We start from the raw sequence: 20667 nt of genomic DNA on the forward strand, positions 1-20667 counted from the left end.
ACCATGCTGACTATCCCTAATCATATTATTCCTATCTAGATGATTATAAATCGTATCTTTTATAATCCTCTCCAAGACCTTACCCACCACAGACGTTAGGCTCACCGGCCTATAGTTACCGGGGTTATCTCTACTCCCCTTCCTGAACAAAGGGACCACATTTGCTATCCTCCAGTCCTCTGGCACTATTCCTGTGGCCAATGATGACCTAAAAATCAAAGCCAAAGGCTCAGCAATCTCTTCCCTGGCTTCCCAGAGAATCCTAGGATAAATCCCATCCGGCCCCGGGGACTTATCTATTTTCACCTTGTCCAGAATTGCCAACACTTCTTCCCTACGCACCTCAATGCCATCTATTCTAATAGCCTGGGTCTCAGCATTCTCCTCCACAATATTATCTTTTTCTTGAGTGAATACTGACGAAAAGTATTCATTTAGTATCTCGCTTATCTCCTCAGCCTCCACACACAACTTCCCACCACTGTCCTTGACTGGCCCTACTCTTACCCTAGTCATTCTTTTATTCCTGACATACCTATAGAAAGCTTTTGGGTTTTCCTTGATCCTACCTGCCAAAGACTTCTCATGTCCCCTCCTTGCTCGTCTCAGCTCTCTCTTTAGATCCTTCCTTGTAACTATCAAGCGCCCCAACTGAAACTTCACGCCTCATCTTCACATAGGCCTCCTTCTTCCTCTTAACAAGAGATTCCACTTCTTTGGTAAACCACGGTTCCCTCGCTCGACCCCTTCTTCCCTGCCTGACTGGTACGTACTTATCAAGAACATGCAATAGCTGTTCCTTGAACAAGCTCCACATATCCAGTGTGCCCAACCCTTGCAGCCTACTTCTCCAACCAACACATCCTAAGTCATGTATAATGGCATCATAATTGCCCTTCCCCCAGCTATAACTCTTGCCCTGCGGGGTATACTTATCCCTTTCCATCACTAACGTAAAGGTCACCGAATTGTGGTCACTGTTTCCAAAGTGCTCACCTACCTCCAGATCCAACATCTGGCCTGGTTTATTACCCAAAACCAAATCCAATGTGGCCTCGCCTCGTGTTGGCCTGTCAACATATTGTGTCAGGAAACCCTCCTGCACACATTGTACAAAGAACGAACCATCTAATGTACTCGAACTATATCTTTTCCAGTCAATATTTGGAAAGTTAAAGTCTCCCATAACAACTACCCTGTTACTTTCGCTCTTTTCCAGAATCATCTTCGCCATCCTTTCCTCTACATCCCTAGAACTATTAGGTGGCCTATAGAAAACTCCCAACAGGGTGACCTCTCCTTTCCTGTTTCTAACCTCAGCCCATACTACCTCAGAAGAAGAGTCCCCATCTAGCATCCTTTCCGCCACCGTAATACTGTCCTTGACTAGCAGCGCCACACCTCCCCCTCTTTTGCCCCCTTCTCTGAGCTTACTAAAACACCTAAACCCCGGAACCTGCAACAACCATTCCTGTCCCTGCTCTATCCATGTCTCTGAAATGGCCACAACGTCGATGTCCCAGGTACCAACCCATGCTGCCAGTTCCCCTACCTTATTTCGTATACTCCTGGCATTGAAGTAGACACACTTCAAACCACCTACCTGAACACTGGCACCCTCCTGCGAAGTCAAATCTGTGCTCCTGACCTCTATACTCTCAATCTCCCGTACCCCAAAACTACAATCCAGGTTCCCATGCCCCTGCTGAATTAGTTTAAACCCCCCCAAAGAGCACTAACAAATCTCCCCCCCAGGATATTGGTGCCCCTCAGGTTCAGATATAGACCATCCTGTCTATAGAGGTCCCACCTTCCCCAGAAAGAGCCCCAGTTATCCAGAAATCTGAATCCCTCCCGCCTGCACCATCCCTGTAGCCACGTGTTTAATTGCTCTCTCTCCCTCTTCCTCATCTCACTATCACGTGGCACGGGCAACAACCCAGAGATAACAACTCTGTTTGTTCTCGCTCTGAGCTTCCATCCTAGCTCCCTAAAGGCCTGCCTGACACCCTTGTCCCCTTTCCTACCTATGTCGTTAGTGCCAATGTGGACTACGACTTGGGGCTGCTCCCCCTCCCCCTTAAGGACCCGGAAAACACGATCCGAGACATCACTTACCCTTGCACCTGGGAGGCAACATACCAAACGTGAGTCTCTCTCGCTCCCACAAAATCTCCTATCTGTGCCCCTGACTATTGAGTCCCCAATTACTAATGTTCTATTCCTTTCCCCCCTTCCCTGCTGAGCAACAGGGACAGACTCCGTGCCAGAGGCCCGTACCCCATGGCTTACCCCTGGTAAGTCGTCCCCCCCACAAGTATCCAAAACGGTATACTTGTTACTCAGGGGAACGACCGCAGGGGGTCCCTGCACTGACTGCTTCTTCCCAGTCCCTCTTACAGTTACCCATCTATCTCCAGTCTTTGGTGTAACTACTTCCCTGAAGCTCCTATCTATGACCCCCTCTGCCTCCCGAATGATCCGAAGTTCATCCAGCTCAAGCTCCAGGTCCCTAACACGGTTTTTGAGGAGCTGGAGTTGGGTGCACTTCCCACAGATGAAATCAGCAGGGACACTGATGGCGTCCCTCACCTCAAACATTCTGGAGGAGGAGCATTGTACTGCCTTCCCTGACATCACCTCTAGATTTAAAAAAAAAGAAAAAGAAAAAGAAAGGAAGAGCTTACCTGATATTACCTCAAACCCTGCTCCCGCTGAAAGTTAAGCAAATTTAAAGGCACTCACTCACCTTCACGACAGGCCCCTGCTCCCGCTTCCCAACCACCGTGGGGTGGGGGGGTTGGTTAGAGGAGGAGGTAGGGTGGGGAAACACTCACGAAGTGTTTCGGGTTTAACTGTCACTTGCCAACAGCCCCTACACAAACCACCTTCAACTTAGGCTGACCGCACTGCACGTATGCAAATTCCCCCAGAACAGCTGATCAGTAGCTCTGCTCTGCTGCCCTCTGCTGGATGCTTGTCTTCACTCAAACTCCTTGGGTCTCCTACGCCGGTTCCCCTTCAACTTCGGCTGACCGCACTGCACGTATGCAAATTCCCCCAGAACAGCTGATCAGTAGCTCTGCTCTGCTGCCCTCTGCTGGATGCTTGTCTTCACTCAAACTCCTTGGGTCTCCTACGCCGGTTCCCCTTCAACTTAGGCTGACCGCACTGCACGTATGCAAATTCCCCCAGAACAGCTGATCAGTAGCTCTGCTCTGCTGCCCTCTGCTCTACAGTACAATGGTCATCGGATTACCGTTCCCCAGACTTCAATTCCTGCAGCAAAATCCAGCTCTAGCTGCATTAGAAGGAGATGATTTTGCGAGTAATGATCTAACTGATCTCCATAGACTGTAGGCAGGATGAGCTAGAGTGGGCCTCAATTCTAAATCCACTCGAGTTGATTATATTGCATGCAGCAATAGCAGTTGCCGTTTTTACACTAATGTGCATTCATCCAATAGGGTTGTCCTGGAACAAAAGGCACAATTAATGATGCCTAAATTTGGAATAAACATATATAACTGCGTAAAGTCTTATAGACTCACTGAGCTATAGATAACCCAGGGACCAGCTTCTAAGGCTCATGTGCAATGATCACATTCCAACTCGCATCCAGCCTCATCCCACCAGGAACTGAAGAACTTTCTATCTTGGCAGTTTTGCTCTACTTTGCAAGCACGGCTAGTCCTAAGCAATTTGATTGCAGGTGTTTCCTATTTGTCTTTGAGAGCGAAGCAACATTGTTCAAAGATTGAGCAATTTGAGTCTATGCGTGACTTTGTGGAGGTTGACAGAGACAGATCACCTTGTGCCCTCTTCTGCTGAGTTCCGGCAGCATTCGGTCCAAAATTAGAAATTTTCCTGAGCTTTTCACCAACTCTTCATCTATCTACAAGAAACAGATTGAAATGGGCAGTGTTAAGTGCCTAAAGAATGCAAAGAAAACCTCCAATTTTACAGCGATTGTTAAAAATTATCAAAATAAGAATATGGTTAATTATTAAAAAATCATTTGACATCTGGTTCCATAAATAGGTTTAAAAAATAATAAAAGAGGTAACACTACATATAGAGATCATTGGATAGGCCCAGTTAGAAACTACCCAGTTTCAGAGCCCTGGCTGTAGGGAGGATATTATGGGCCTGGTGAGGGTTGAACCACATAACACCCAGAATGAAAGGGTAGAAACCAGAGATAAGGGAGCTGTTTTTAACTAGAATAGAAAAGCCAAGAGGAGATTTCAAAGATGTTGAAGATTATGAAAGGTACGGGGCGAGATGAAAGGGAAAAGATTTTCCACTAGCCAGTGAATCAGTATCGAGATAGTACGTGTCTAAAATCACTGCAAAAGGAGGAAGGTGAGATTAGAAGAGGATTGTCGGGGCCTGGGTTGTCCACTTAAGGCAGAAACAACCTTGTGGGCAGCACCGTAGTATTGTGGATAGCACAATTGCTTCACAGCTCCAGGGTCCTAGGTTCGATTTCAGCTTGGGTCACTGTGCGGAGTCTGCACATCCTCCCAGTGCGTGCGTGGGTTTCCTCCGAGTGCTCCAGTTTCCTCCCACTATCCAAAGATGTGCAGGTTAGGTGGATTGGCCATGATAAATTGCCCTTAGTGTCCAAAATTGCCCTTAGTGTTGGGTGGATTATGGCGATAGGGTGGAGGTGTGCGCCTGGGTACGGTGCTCTTTCCAAGAGCCGGTGCAGACTCGATGGGCCAAATGGCCTCCATCTGCACTGTAAATTCTATGATAAAAACCCATTCTAAAGGCTATTTCTTTTAAATATTTACGGGTGTGGGTACAAGGGCAGCAAGTTGTGAGAGTACAAAGAAGTTATAAATACAGAAATAGAAGGGAAACTGGTTGTTAATCATTAAAATTAATTCTTAACCAATCCCCCCTAAAATTAAAATCTGAGTGGTTAAGTCAGAGATCAGTTTTTTTTCCAAATTTGGCAAGAACACATTTTCTGTTCTCATTACTAATACTCGGTGCCAAGATGCAGCACATTTTAGGTGTGAGGCTCGGCTGCTTATCCTACACTCGTTGATCTTGGATGCGGTTTATATGTCGCTACATTAAAAAAAGCAAGATTAGGATTCCTTGCTGCACGGATATTTATATTTCTTCTCCAGCAGAATGTGCTGGCAAGGGCAACAGGGCTTACTGTTAAGACAGAAATAGATCCCTGAAAATGGATTTAATCAATCAAAGGCCAACTCGGGCCATGCACCCAAGGGAGTTCACAACTTCTGGTGTCATAGAGACTTACAGCATGAAAACAGGCCCTTCGGCCCAACTTGTCCATGCCGCCCAGGTTTTACCACTAAGCTAGTCCCAATTGCCCACATTTACCTCATATCCCTCTCTACGTGGAATACAATGTTGACAAATGCGAGGTTATCCATTTTAGTAGGAATAACAGCAAACGGGATTATTATTTAAACGATAAAATATTAAAGCATGCCGCTGTGCAGAGAGACCTGGGTGTGCTAGTGCATGAGTCACAGAAATTTGGTTTACAGGTGCAACAGGTGATTAAGGCGGCAAATGGAATTTTGTCCTTCATTGTTAGAGGGATGGCGTTTAAGACTAGGGAGGTTATGTTGCAATTGTATAAGGTGTTAGTGAGGCCACACCTGGAGTATTGTGTTCAGTTTTGGTCTCCTTACTTGAGAAAGGACATACTGGCACTGGAGGGTGTGCAGAGGAGATTCACTAGGTTAACCCCAGAGCTGAAGGGGTTGGATTATGAGGAGAGGTTGAGTAGACTGGGACTGTACTCGTTGGAATTTAGAAGGATGAGGGGGGATCTTATAGAAACATATAAAATTATGAAGGGAATAGATAGGATAGATGCGGGCAGGTTGTTTCCACTGGTGGGTGAAAGCAGAACTAGGGGACATAGCCTCAAAATAAGGGGAAGTAGATTTAGGACTGAATTTAGGAGGAACTTCTTCACCCAAAGGGTTGTGAATCTATGGAATTACTTGCCCGGTGAAGCAGTTGAGGCTCCTTCATTAAATGTTTTTAAGGTAAGCATAGATAGTTGTTTGAAGAATAAAGGGATTAAGGGTTATGGTGTTCGGGCCGGAAAGTGGAGCTGAGTCCACAAAAGATCAGCCATAATCTCATTGAATGGCGGAGCAGGCTCGAGGGGCCAGATGGCCTACTCCTGCTCCTAGTTATTATGTACCCATCTTTCCCATATAACTATCTAAATGCTTTTTAAAATACAAAATTGTACCCGCTTCTACTACTGCCCCTGGCAATCGTTCCAGATACTCACCATCCTGTGTGAAACAATTGCCCCTCTGGACCCTTTTGTATCTCTCCCCTATCACCTTAAACCTATGCCCACTAATTTTAGACTCCTCTACCTTTGGGAAAAGATGTTGAGTATCTCTGCTCCTCATTATTTTCCAGACATATTTATAGACACGGTGGACTTTTCGCAGACTTGCTTTTAAGCAGCCTCCATCTTATTAACGGGCTATGAGTTTTAGTTACATATATAAAAAATTATATATATTGTTAAAGGGCAGCACGGTGGCACAGTGGTTAGCATTGCTGCCTACGGCGCTGAGGACCCGGGTTCGAATCCCGGCCCTGGGTCACTGTCCGTGTGGAGTTTGCACATTCTTCCCGTGTCTGCGTGGGTTTCGCCTCCACAACCCAAAGATGTGGTTAGGTAAATTGGCCACGCTAAATTGCCCCTTAATTGGAAAAAATTATTGGGTACTCTAAATTTTTTTTATTTTTTTTAAATGTTTTTAAAAAACGGAGGATGTTAAGGAAATCAAATGGTTTTCACCTTAAACTCCTGGGTTTTGGGGTCCAGTGGGTATTCAATTAAATAAGGGTGGTTACAACACTTCCTGAGCAGCATCAACACATTCTGCAATTTCAGATGGACTTCCTTATCTTGTGGAATACACACATCCAACACAGGCCTGCTGAGAAAATAGAAGAGACAGCAAATTACTTTCAAAACAATCAACAAAGAGACAGCTTGCTACTCTGTCAGCCTTGGTTCAGTGATGGCAGTCACCACTTCAAACCCCTACTCCAGAAAGTGCAACAAAACAATCCACTGGCACCGCAGTGCTGTGCTGAGAGAATACTACCTTATTGAATGGGCCATCTTTCAGATGATGTTTAGCCTCAACAGGATGTAAAAGATCCCATGGTACCATTTCCCAACAACAAGGTCGCTCCCAGTTAGTCAATATTTATCCAATACCAAAGTCTGGTCATTTTTTCCAACACAAGTTGTGGGATCTTGCTGTATACAAATTGGTTGCTTCATTTTAAACAGTGAATATCATTGGCTAGGAAGTGGATACCATATAAGCTAAGGAAAAACAGTTGCTTAAGGCTCAAGTGGTCGAAAGCAAATATTGCGATTCAGCTTCAAATGGCAAGTTCTCACTGAAAGGGAGACTGTGGTACCTCCAAGATTACTGCAAACCAATGTGCCACTGACTCAAAACTTTTTACAGTAACACGCAATGCTACATACCTTAAACTCTCTCATGTGTAACATAATGTGACAACTACATAGTGGTTAAGAGAGAGCATTACAGTTTGATGGCCTTTCTGATGAAAGGTCGGTGATCTGAAACATCGGGAGCGATTTTAAGGCCGTGTTAAGCATGATCATTAGGGGCCAAAATCAAGAACTACGCTGGGCGCCATCGGTGTGTGATCTAACCGGCCTGCTCATCAAGAAAATCAGGATCCTACTGTGGCAAAACCAATAATCACCACTTAAAAACCAATCTCCATACAATTAATTTGAATGAGATCCTATCTAACAGCCTCCAGTGGTCTAACCATCTCCCCAGCAAGTAGTCACGCCGGCACCGATTAAAACTCCTTAATAAAAATGTGAAGCTGGCAGAAGGACTGCTGTGGGGATTAGAGGAGGAGAGTAGCCGTCTATCCTCCTGGGTAATGCGCCCAGGGGCACTAGGGTGTTTTCCCCAGTACTCGGCATGGGTGGTGGGGGAACCTCAGTGGATGGGTGGTGGGGGACACACATCCCAGTGCCCATGGGTCCACTGTGTCACTCCTTGGAACATAGAACAGTGCAGGCCCTTCAGCCCACGATGTTGTGCCGACCATTTATCCTAATCCAAGATCAACCTAACCTACACCCCTTCAATTTACTGCTGTCCAGGTGCCTAAGAGTCGCTTAAATGTCCCTAATGACTGACTCCATCACCTCTGCTGGCAGTGCATACCACACACCCACCACCCTCTGTGCAAGGAACCGACCTCTGACATCTCCCTTATACCCTCCCTCCAGTCACCTTAAAATTATGTCCCCTCGTGACAGCCATTTCTACCCTAGGGAAAGGTCTCTGGCTATCGACTCTATCCATGCCTCTCATCACTTTACACATCTCTATCAAGTTACCTCTCTGCCTTCTTCGCTCCAGTGAGAAACGCCCTAGCTCCCCCAACCTTTCTTCATAAGACATGCCCTCCAGTCCAGGCAGCATCCTGGTAAATCTCCTCTGTACCCTCTCCAAAGCATCCACATTCTTCCCATAATGAGGTGACCAGAACTGGACACAATATATCAAGTGTGGTCTAACTAGGGTTTTATAAAGCTGCAGCAAAACCTCGCGGCTCTTAAACTCAATCCCCCTGTTAATGAAAGCCAACACATCATACGCCTTCTTAGCAACCCTATCAACCTGGGTGGCAACTTTGAGGGATCTATGTACATGGACCCCAACACCCTCTGTTCCTTCACACTTCCAAGAATCCTGCCTTTAACCCTGTATTCAGCATTTAAATCCGACCTTCCAAAATGAATCACTTCACAATTATCTCGGTTGAACTCCATCTGCCACTTCTCAACCCAGCTCTGCAGCCTGTCAATGTCCTGCTGTAACTTGCAACAACCCTCAACACTATCTACAACTCCCCAACATTCATGTCATCGGCAAACTCACTAACCCACCCTTCCACTTCCTCATCCAAGTCATTTATAATAACCACAAAGAGCAGAGGTCCCAGAACAGATCCTCCAGGGGAATACTTTCCATCCGCTACCACTCGCTGTCTTCTTTCGGCCAGCCAATTCTGTATCCAGACAGCCAAATTTCTCTGTATCCTATACCACCTAACTTTCTGAATGAGCCTACCATGGGGAACCTTATCAAATGCCTTACTGAAATCCATATACACCACATCCACTGCCCGCCCTTCATCAATGTGTCTCGTCACATCCTCAAAGAATTCAATGAGGCTTGGGAGGCATGACCTGCCCCTCACAAAGCCATGCTGACTATCTTTAACCAAACGATGTTTTTCTAAATTAATCAGAATCCTTTCCAATATTCTGCTCACCACAGACGCAAGACTGATGGGTCTGTAATTCCAAGGGATTTCCCCTTTCTTGAACAGGGGAACAACATTTGCCTTCCTCCAATCATCTGGTACTACAGTGGAGAGTGAGGACGCGAAGATCATCGACAACGGCGCAGCAATCTCCTCCCTTGCTTCCCGTAGTAACCTTGGGTATATCCTGTCAGGCCCAGGGGGACTTATCTATCCTGGTGCTTTTCAAAATTTCCAGCATATCCTCCTTCTTAATATCAACCTGTTTGAGTCTATTAACCTGGTTCTCACTGTTCTCATGAGCAACAAGGTCCCTCTCTCTAGTGAATACTGAAGCAAAGTATTCATTTAGGGCCTCCCCCATGTCTGCAGATTCTAGGCACAAGTTCCCCCCAGTATCTCTGATCAACCCTACTCTCACTCTGATCATCCTTTTATTTCTCACATTATAGTGTAGAACGCCTTGGTTTTCCCTAATCCTTCCCGCCAGGGCTTTTTCATGCCCCCTTCTAGCTCTCCTCAGTCCATTTTTGAGTTCCTTCCTGGCTACCTTGTAACCCTCCAGAGCAGATCAGATCCTCGCTTCCCCAACCTCATGCAAGCTTCTTTCTTCCTCTTGACGAGAAGCTCCATTTCTCTTGTCATCCAAGGCTCCTTCACCTTACCATTCCTTCCTTGTCTCAGTGGGACAAAACTATCCAGCACTCGCAGCAAGTGCTCCTTAAACAATCCCCACATTACTGTTGTGCATTTTCCCAAGAACAATTGTTCCCACTTTACGCTCCTCAGCTCCCGTCTCACAGCAGCATGATTTCCCCATCTCAATTAAATACCTTCGCACACTGTGCTCCTATCGCTCTCCATACCATCCCATACTGTGTGTTCCTATCGCTCTCCATGACTATGGTAAAGGTCAAGGAGTTGTGGTCACTGACACCGAAATGCTCTCCCACCGAGCGCCAAGTCCAATATGACCTCCCCCCGAGTCGGCCTATTTACATATCGAGTCAGGAATCCTTCCTGTACACGCCTGACAAAATCTGCTCCATCCAAACCATTTGCACTAAGGAGGTTCCAGTCAATATTAGGGAAGTTGAAGTCACCCATGACAACAACAACACTAACTTCTGTCCAAAATGTGCCACCCAATCAGTTCCTCTATCTCTCTGCTGCTATTGGGGGGGGGGGGGGGGGTCTACAGAAAACTCCCAATAAAGTGACTGCTCCTTTCTTGTTTCTGACTTCCACCCATACTGACTCAGTAGACAAACCCTCCTAAACTACCTCCTTTTCTGCAGCTGTGCCACTCCCCCTCCTTTTACCTCCCTCCCTATTCTTCTGAAAACATCTAAACCCCGGCACATCTAACAACCATTCCTGCCCCAGTGAAATTAATGTCTCCGTAATGGCCACAACATCGTAGTTCAAGTACTCATCCATGCTCCAAGTTCATCTCCCTTATTCCTGACACACCTTGCATTGAAACAGACACACTTTAACCCATTCCGCTGAGTGCAACTTTGCCCTATTAACTGTCTATCCTTCCTCACAGACCTGCTGCATACTATTTACGCCTGTTCAACAGCTACCCTATCCTCTGATCCACAGCTCTAGTTCCCATCCCCCTGCCAAACTAGTTTAAACCCTCCCGGAGAGCTCTCACAATCCTCCTACCCAGGATATTGATACCCCTCCAGTTTAAGTGCAATCCGTCCTTCCCCAGAAGGTACCCCAATGATCCACATATCTGAAGTCTTCCCTCCTGCATCAGCCCTGTAGCCACATGTTCAGCTGCAACCGCTCTCTGTTCCTTGCCTCGCTTGCACGTGGCACCGGTAGCAATCCTGATATCACAACTCTGCTTGCCCTGCTCTTTAGCTTCCCACCCAACTGCCTAAAATCACTTTTTAGATCCTCATCCCTTTCTTAGCTATGTCGTTGTTACCTATGTGCACCACGGCTTCTGGTTGCCCACCCTCCCACTGAAGATCCTGTAGACTCGATCTGAGAGATCCCTGGCCCTGGCACCCGGGAGGCAACATATCTTCTAAGAGTCTCACTCACGACCACAATTTCCTATCCATTCCCCTCACCATTGAGTCTTCTATCACTATTGCTTTTCTATTCTCCCCCATTCCCTTCTGAGCCACAGAGACAGACTCCGTGCCCGAGACCTGACGCTCAGGCCTTCCCCCAGTCGGCCATCCCCCCTCAACAGCATCCAAAACATTATACTTGTTTTCAATGGGAACGGCCACGAGAGATCCCTGCACTGTCTGCCCGTTCGTTTTCCTTCCCTTCACTGTAACCCAGCTACTCGTCCTTTACCTTGGGTGCGGCTACCTCCCTGTAACTCTTCTCTATCACCCCCTCTGCCTCCAAGTTCATCCAGCTCCAGTTCCCCAACGCGGTCTCGGACAAGCTGGGGTTGGGTGCACATCCCGCTGGTATAGTCAGTGGGGACACCGGTGGTGTTCGGGGAGGCTGGTACGGGAATTGAATAGTGCTGCTGGTTTGCCTTGGTCCAGCTCTTAGCCGTGCTAAACCAGCTCCTAATCCTACAGGAGAAGCATGCAACTGCCCTAGCCTCCATCCCCTCTGATCTGAATTCACAGAGATGTAAAGGGGGAACAAAGAAGAAAGATTAAGCACCCGTTAAGCCCTTAAAAAAAAAAAAAATATCATATATATACACACACACTGTTGCTACTCTCCCAAGTGAACCCTCGAAAATTGTGATTCTGCAAAATCAAAGAATGATAGCTTGCTGTCCCCAAAAAACAAAACAAACAAAAACTAAAATTTTTAAAATTTTTAAACAACTCTTACCTTACAGAACATAGCTGCCCTGTGGACCAACTTGAACTCCGCCCTCCGAATCTGCTCCCAGTCAGCTGCACTCTGTCAACTCCCGGCTCCCTTCACGCTCTTTGGAAGTGTAGGAAACTAAATGAAAGGAGCACCTTGCTCCTTTCTCACCCAACTCCCTCAGTCACCAAACTCTCACTCTAGCACCCAAATTCAGCACTGCAAGCTGGCTCACCTTTATACTGTGACTCTAGCCTCTGAAAACTGGCCTAATCCAATTAACTAATTAACAAGCTCCAGCTGCAAGTAGCACCTCCATGTATCGCAGTACCCATAAGGGGGGCAACCCCAGCCCCTGCCTGTCTGTCTGTCCCACCGACCACGGAGGCCTCTGGCAGTGCAGCTGAAAACTATTGCTAATAGGGAATTGGCAATTGTAGTTAAGTGAGCACTTCACAGCACCCAAGTGGATTCCCGTGGGTGTGCATGCGTGCCATGTACTTGGACACAGTGCCTGAACACTGCAAGGAGCAACAACACAGATGCAGCGTCCAACTTCCAAACATCCAGGGGCTGGTCCGAAGCACCAGGGACATTTCAGGGACCAGAGGTGGGTGAGTGCACTGGGGAGGGTACTAGCACACGGTCCACGCAACACAATGTGCAGGTGTCTGGGGTACCCACTGCAGTCGGGGGTCCGTGGGCAGGATGTGTCGGATAGTGTCCCAGGCTCAACCATCTTAGCTGCTTCATCAATTACCTTTCTTCCATCATCAAAGGAGAATAGTGGGTATATTTACTAAAGATTGCACAATGTTTTGCATCATTTGCGACTCAAGACACTGAAGCAATCCTTCTTCACGAACAGCACGGTAGCACAAGTGGATAGCACTGTGGCTTCGCAGCACCAGGGTCCCAGGTTCGATTCCCGGCTTGGGTCACTGTCTATGCGGAGTCTGCACGTTCTCCCCATGTCTGCGTGGGTTTCCTCCGGGTGATCCGGTTTCCTCCCACAGTCCAAAGGCGTGCAGGTTAGGTGGATTGGCCATGATAAATTGCCCCGGGTGACCAAAAAGGTTAGGAGGGGTTATTGGGTGACGGGGATAGGGTGGAAGTGAGGGCTTAAGTGGGTCTACTATAATTAAATAGGCAACATATACAACTGTTAACTACTATCTAATCTCTAACCCCCCCCTCCCTTCTGCACTGTATGTTCTACAATATTCAGGCTTGGCTGACAAGTAACATTCATACCATGCAGTACCAGGCAATGACCATCTCCAACAAGAGAATCAACCGATTGTCCCTTGACATTCAACGGCATTACCATCACTGAATCCCCGACTATCAACATCCTGGGAGTTACAATCAACTAGAAACTGAATTAGCCAGATAAATACTTTGGCTACAAGAGCAGGTTCAAGGCTCGGAATCTTGCAGCGAGTAACTCACCCGATTCCCCAAAGCCTGTCCACCAACAACGAGTAATGGAGTGTAATCGAATACTCTCCCCTTACCTGCATGAGTGGGTACCAACAACACATAAGAAGCTCAACACCATCTTGGACAAAGCAGCACACTGATTGGGAGCCATCGACAAATATTCACTCACTCCACCACCGAAACACAATGGCAGCCGTGTGCTATCTACAAGATGCATCTATTTGCCTCTACATAAATATATCCCGTACTAGCCTCCCCGAACAGGCACCGGAATGTAGCGACTAGGGGCTTTTCACAGTAACTTCATTGAAGCCTACTCATGACAATAAGCGATTTTCATTTCATTTTTCATTTCATATCGAGAACTTAGAAAACACTTCATAAGCAAATGATTTATCATGCAGGTGAATTTCATTACAAATGTATGCAAAGCAGGATCCCACAGAAAGCAAATGGATAACCAGTTACTCATTTTTCTGATGGCAATTTACGGGTGACTATTGACCAAGAGACACAATGTTTCTGGTTCCTGTTCAAATAGTGACAACAGATCCAGATCACATTTGCCCAAACCACCACCTTCCATCTGACAGTGCCAATTTCCCCCAGGCCTGCACTGAAGTGTCAACCTAGATTATGTGCCAGGGTGCAGGGTGACTTCACAAACTTTCGACTCAGAAGAGAGAATGCAGACACCCAATTCATAAAGTTGTCAGTATAAAGCAGTATCACCAACCTCTGCTCGTGGGAATTCTGTTGCATCCTAGCAATCATCTTCTCCAAATCACCATCATCATACTCTGTGTAATTCACCAGCTTCCTGCTTCGACGTTTCGGTCGACCGGTAGGGGTCAGCTGTAGTTTCTCCTGCTCGGGCTGTTTGGGGATGGGAGAGAAGAATAAACAATTGCAACAAACTTAAAACCTCAACAGAGTATTACAACACCCTGGGCCAGGGCATAAACAATTCTAGCCCCACTTGAGCCGGAGTCACAACACGGTTGAAATGAACTCCTATTTTTAAAATAGCCACGGTCTCGACTGCCCAATAAGTAGCCACCAGGTTTGTAAATTTAAACACAATTTACTTTTATTATTAACAGTTACTATAATTAAATAGGCAACATATACAACTGTTAACTACTATCTAATCTCTAACAACCCCCCCCAACCTTAACTCACCCCACCCTCTATACACACCCATACCGACATGGGAAAGGGGGGTCCAAAATAATTATGCAAGTAAAGGCCAAAAGTATTTGTTTCAGATGGTCGTCTCCTAGGTCTTCAGTCTAGGCATTTTGATGGATATTATCTTTCTTTCATCTTGTAATGTTTTTCACTGTAGACTCACAGAAACAGCAGGCAGACAGCATTTGAGAAAGAAACTGCTTCTTCTTTCAGGGTCCAGAAGCCTTCAGACAGCAGGCAACAGAGCAGAAAGAGAGCGGAGAAGCTGCTTCCACCCCAAGGGTCCATGACTTCTCCTGGCTTCTCTCTGAAAATTCCCATCCGACAGGAACCAATTGCTGTTGGTTGTCAGGTAGAACACTGTCCCTGGCCAATCCATTGACCACCAGCCAACCAATCGAAACAAACCAACCCCCCCCCCCCCCCCCCCCCCCAAATCTCTTGGGTGCCATAAAATTTGGGTTCTTCGACCCAAAATACAAAACTTTATAACAGTGTAGTACTTTGACACTTTATCCTGACTTCCTCTGCTCGACTTAAAGGATGTCTCCATTAACGATCCACGGACCAAAAGCGATAAAAGACAAAGTAAAAGAAACCGGAACTAAGGGAATCAACAGGAAGGGCCCTTACAAGAGTAATGAAACATCTCACCATTGTTTTATAATTTTATCATACCTCCTGTCGCACCAGCGTTGTAATGGTCTTGTTGACTATGGCAGTGTAGAAGGACTCCTGTTTTTTGCTTAGAGGTGCATAAACCACAATTTCTCGCTTTGGAGGAATATCCAGAGTGACATCAGATTTCAATCTCCTCAGCAGGAACGGAGTTAGGATCTGCAACACCAATAATATTCCATCTAGAATCTGATAACCACAACTGCAGACTTCATGCAGCTGGATAGCAGCTATCACCCAGGATTTACCATTTATGGAGATCCCACAGGGAACTTCACTACTCAAGAGGATTCATCGTGAAGCACTTATAAGTCAGTACCCATGTGTCTGGACTGGACACAAACTAGTCTCAGGCATGAAACAAAGACATGCAAATCTCCCAGGGCACTGCTTGCTGCAAGTCACAGATAGGAATATGACATCACGTAAAACACAACTAATTACCAAATTGTACGCGTTTGTTCATTTAACACTGGGTGAACTCAGGTCCAGTGTTGGTGATCCTGCATTCAAAAATTTAAAACAACTAAATTTTTCACATTTTCCAATTGGAAATGTCTACTTTCTCTTGCTACATTTTAACAACAAGCCTTGGACATGAGACAATTTTAATTTACATTGATCCGCATTATAATAAAGCATTTCAAGGTACTCCAAAGTCGAGAGGTTCAGGTGAATGAACAACAGACAAAGGTCAACCTTAAAGTAGCAGGAGAACGTTCCATCCTGCAGATTTGCCACGGCAGCAGTAAAAGGCTAATCAACCGGAGTGAAACACTGGGAACATAGGCAAAACATGTGCATTGATCTGTAGGGAGCAGCTGGAAACATAGTAATAGATTCCAGAGGGATTTTTCTTTCATGGGATGTGGGCATCACTGGCTCGTCCAGCATTTGCTGCCCACCCCCAACTGCCCTTGAATGGAGTGGTTTGCTCAGCCATTTCAGAGGGGCAGTTTAAGAGTCAACATTGCTGTGGGTTCAGAGTCACATGTAGGCCAGACCAGGTAAGTATGGCAGACTTCCTTCCCTCAAAAACGTCAGTGAACCAGAGGGGTTTTTATGAAAGGTGATCATAAGTCACCATTACCGAGACTAGCTTTATAGTCCAGATTTTATTCATTGATTTCAAATGCCAATTACCATGGTGCATTTGAACTAATTTCCCCGGAGCATTACCATGGACCTCTGGATTACCAGTCCAGTTGCATTACCACTACACCATCATCTTCCAAAATTTAGTATTAGGAGACAGGGAGCCAGAGAAGGTGGTGGATGGGGAACACCTAACAGACAGGATGTGGGTGGCACCGTTTCAAGGCAAGTTGACAGTTCCTTTACAGAGTTTGGAGGACCAGTGAACAGTGTTTGAGAAGATGAATCTAAATGTGTCAAAAACACAGAAGTTCCTTCATATTATTTACACCCGAGATCAGGTTTTATGGATGCAGCAATCCGGTGTTTGTCCAGTGCTCTGCATTATCTTTCATGTAAACTCCGATTTTCTCAACTCCTAGTCTTTAACAACTCGATCTTCATCTCTCTGGTTTGAGCACTACCATACGAGTTATTCAGTGCTCTTTAAATCTGGTTTAGTATTCCATCTCATGGCTAACTCACGCCTCCTAAAGTAACTATGTCAACTTTGACCATTTGAGACATTTTACTTCCATCTACCTTTATATTTGTCCTTTAGTGTTTGCTGGCTCATTGGTTTCGTAGCTTAATATTTAGCGATTTTACCTTTTTGCTTCATACTAACTGGCCATGTTATAAATGGCTTTGAACCCATTTGGATCTACTATTTCCCTCCCAATTCTATTTAGAGATTTTTCTGTTAGCATGCGGAGTGTCAGATGCACCAACTTTAGCTGAGACACTTGGTGCGATTGCACTGCACCTGCCAACAAATGTGAAGCACTTTGATGCTCGTTCCCAATGCTTAGAAGCTAACGGAGGGAACATGCTTCGTCAGCAAGGGGCCTGATTAGTGAGAGGCCGAGTTTAGGTGTAAGGCACGGTTGGGAGGAGGGATTGGAGAGAACCAGACTGCAAGCATCAAAGATCTATAAACTGAATTTGCTCACACCTGGAGGTTGCTGGAACATAGTCTGACTCATAACCGAGTTGTCGGGAAAGAGCTTGGAGAATTTAGAATCGGATGATTGAGGCAGAGAAGTCCTTTGCCTACATTAAAATAAATTTAGATAAAATTTAAAAATTTGTAAATTATAATAAATGTGCACATTCGTATTATGAGTTTTAATGTTGAGGAAGAATGTGGGAACTGTGGCTCCTTCAGGTTACAACGGTAAATACATTTGACAGGAGCTAGTCTATTATATTTATACATTTTTTGCTATTTAGAAACTGAAGCAAGCTGTACAGAATATTTGATATCTGTTATCTCAGCCTGTTGATTGCCTCAGGCTGGTGGTAACACGCAGGCATACCTTCAACCAGTTTAGTCATCAACAGACTGAAAGTAAACTACATATATTCAAAAAGCTTGGTTCAGTTCCTTTTTGTAAAGGTTTATATAGGTTATTTGTTTCTGTCTATGCTTGCTAGGTGCTACACATATGCATCTGTGATTCCTGCCAGATTCAGGGTTTGCTTTATTTCTATACATTGGTTACATTTCTCAGCCATCAGGTTGTGACTTGCTGAACATGAAATGAATTAACAAGTGTGTGAAGTCTGGCATAAGGACGCAAGTTCAGGTGCAAGCCGTGCCTTACACCTGAACTCGGCCTCTCACTAATCAGGTCTCTTGCTGACAAAGCATGTTCCCTCCGTTAGTTTCTAAGCATTGGGAACGAGCCGTCAAAGTGCTTAATATTGGGTCCTGTAAATGTTTTATAATACAGAAGCAGATTCGCTGAGGTATTACTCCGAGTTGATGGCTGCTCCACAAAATGCATATTGTGCATAATGAATTAGATTTAATGCTTTTAGTGACTGAAAAAGTCACAATTCTAGTCCTGTTATCTGACCGATCTATAAAATTGTAACTAAAGAATGAGTATTGCTGAAAAAGAGAGCCATGCTGTTGAAGATTTCTGTTTTGCCTCACCAGGACAAATATAAGAATGCCAAAGTTCAAAGCAAGCAACAAACTATGTTGCGTGAGGAAAGGATGCCATTCGTCTTATCAATACCTTGACCAAGGTATCAGGGAAATATCATCTCGGGTGACTGTTTAATTGAAAAGAGCAGCACAATAAACATAGGGCTTCCATGTAACAGAAGGCCACTTAGCCCTTCGGGCACGCTCTACCATTTGATATTATGGCTCATCTGATTGTAGTCTCAAACTCCACTTTCCTGTCTGCCCCCCATAACTCTTGACTTCCCTGTCTATGAAACATCTATTTAATTCAACCCTGAAAAAATTCAATGACCAAGTTTCCACTGCTTTCTGGGGGAGAATCTCTCAGAAAAATATTTGACCGCATCTCTGTTTTAAAGGCGAGACCACCTATTTTTAAGTGTCCCTTGGTCTGCACCGGAGACAACCAGCTTTTAAGTTAGTATCCCTTATCCCCCAACAACTATCCCTGCAGGTGTTCTAGATCCAGTTGTTGTGGTGAACATTGCCCCTTTGTCAGAATTCCCCCAACTCGCACCCCATCACTTAATGAGCCCCGCAGCATAGGTCTCAGCATGGAACAGGAGACACAAATCAGTCTGCCCCAGCAGAGTGGCATTCAGCACAGCAGGAGCAGCGCAGCATCATGGCAGGTAGGCCATGTATGTTGTACTCTCCTCGAAGTTGTGAGGGAACAGAGGTCTGCCTTGTGCACGCCATTCTTTCAAACGGATTTGAGCCAACATGATTTCACACTCATATGACGAAAGTTTTGAAGACGTTGGGAGATTCCAGTGAGCATCTGTTTTAATGAGCCAATAGCTTTCATGCCATCAGGCAGCAGAGAATCGACCTGCCAGTGAGAGAATATGTCTGGCCTTGGAAAGGGTCCAGAGGAGGTTCACAAGAATGATCCTGGAATGAAGAAGGACTTACCATACGAGGAGTGGTTGAAGACTCTGGGTCTGAACTCGATGGGAGTTCAGAAAGATGAGGGTGGAAACTTATTGAAACTTACAGAATACTGTAGAGAGGGAACATGGAGAGGCTGATCCCACTAGTAGGAGAAACGAGAACCCAAGGGCACAGCCTCAGACTGAAGGGACAATCCTTTAACCAGAGATGAGGAGGAATTTCTTCAGCCAAAGAAAGGGTGGTGAATCTGTGGAACTCTTTGCCGCAGAAGGCTGTGGAGGCCAAATCACTGAGTGTCTTTAAGAGACATAGAAAGGTTCTTGATTAATAAGGGCTCAAGGGTTATAGGGAGAAGGGAGGAGAACATATCAGCCATGATTGAATGGCGGAGCAGACCAGACCGGCCAAATTCTGCTCCTATATCTTATGGTTGAGAAAGTGGTTAAAAAGGTATATAGAATCTTGGAATTTACAAATCAAAGCAGCATAAAAAAGCAAGGTAATTATGAAGAACCTCTACAAAATACTGGTTCAGCTAAAATTGGGCAGTGTGTCAAATCCTGGACACCGCACTTTAAGACGAATGTCACAAGTTTCGGAGAGGTTGCAGAAAATATTTACAAGAATGACTACAGAAAAGATAATCAGTTGCATGGATAGAATGAAGAGGCTTTGACTGCCCTAAAATTGAGAGGAAATCTAACAGAAGTTAAAATCATGAGGGGTCTGGGAAAGCCACAGAACCAGAGGACAATGATTTAAAGTGATCAGCAAAAGAACCAATGGTGACATGAGCAACATAAACAGTGTTTCGGATCTGGAGACTTTCCGCCGCACGGAGGGGAGGGGGGGGGGGGGGGGGGGAGATGACCTACTGGGGGAAGGCCATAGCGGCAGGGTCCCTGTCACTGAGCCTGGCTCTGTGGCTCAGAACGGAAGGTGGGGGGGGAGAAAGAGTAGAAAAGCAATAGTGATCGGAGACTCAATGGTTAGGGGCATGGATAGGCGATTTTGTGGTCGCGAACGAGACTCCCCGGAGGGTATGTTGCCTCCCGGGTGCCAGGGATCTCTCGGATCGAGTCTACAGGATTCTTTTTTTAAAAATAAATTTAGAGTAGCCAATTCATTTTTTCAAGTTAAGGGGTAATTTAGTGTGGCCAATCCACCTAGCCTGCACA

The 20667-nt window shown here is 45.7% G+C and overlaps 1 protein-coding gene across 2 annotated transcripts in view; it reads right to left on the reverse strand.

Annotated features, from left to right (window-relative positions):
- Nucleotides 1-20667, reverse strand: part of hells (helicase, lymphoid specific) — an 85968-nt gene that overhangs the window by 14174 nt on the left and 51127 nt on the right. For both annotated transcript variants that reach the window (XM_038822175.1, XM_038822176.1), the window contains 4 exons: nucleotides 15484-15642; nucleotides 14351-14490; nucleotides 6824-6965; nucleotides 3812-3895 (listed from right to left, as the gene is read on the reverse strand). In XM_038822175.1, coding sequence (XP_038678103.1) covers nucleotides 3812-3895; nucleotides 6824-6965; nucleotides 14351-14490; nucleotides 15484-15642 — 525 coding nt within the window. The remainder of the gene's footprint in view (nucleotides 1-3811; nucleotides 3896-6823; nucleotides 6966-14350; nucleotides 14491-15483; nucleotides 15643-20667) is intronic.

The sequence above is a fragment of the Scyliorhinus canicula genome, chromosome 16, assembly GCF_902713615.1.
Source record: "Scyliorhinus canicula chromosome 16, sScyCan1.1, whole genome shotgun sequence".
NCBI classification, from domain to species: domain Eukaryota; kingdom Metazoa; phylum Chordata; class Chondrichthyes; order Carcharhiniformes; family Scyliorhinidae; genus Scyliorhinus; species Scyliorhinus canicula.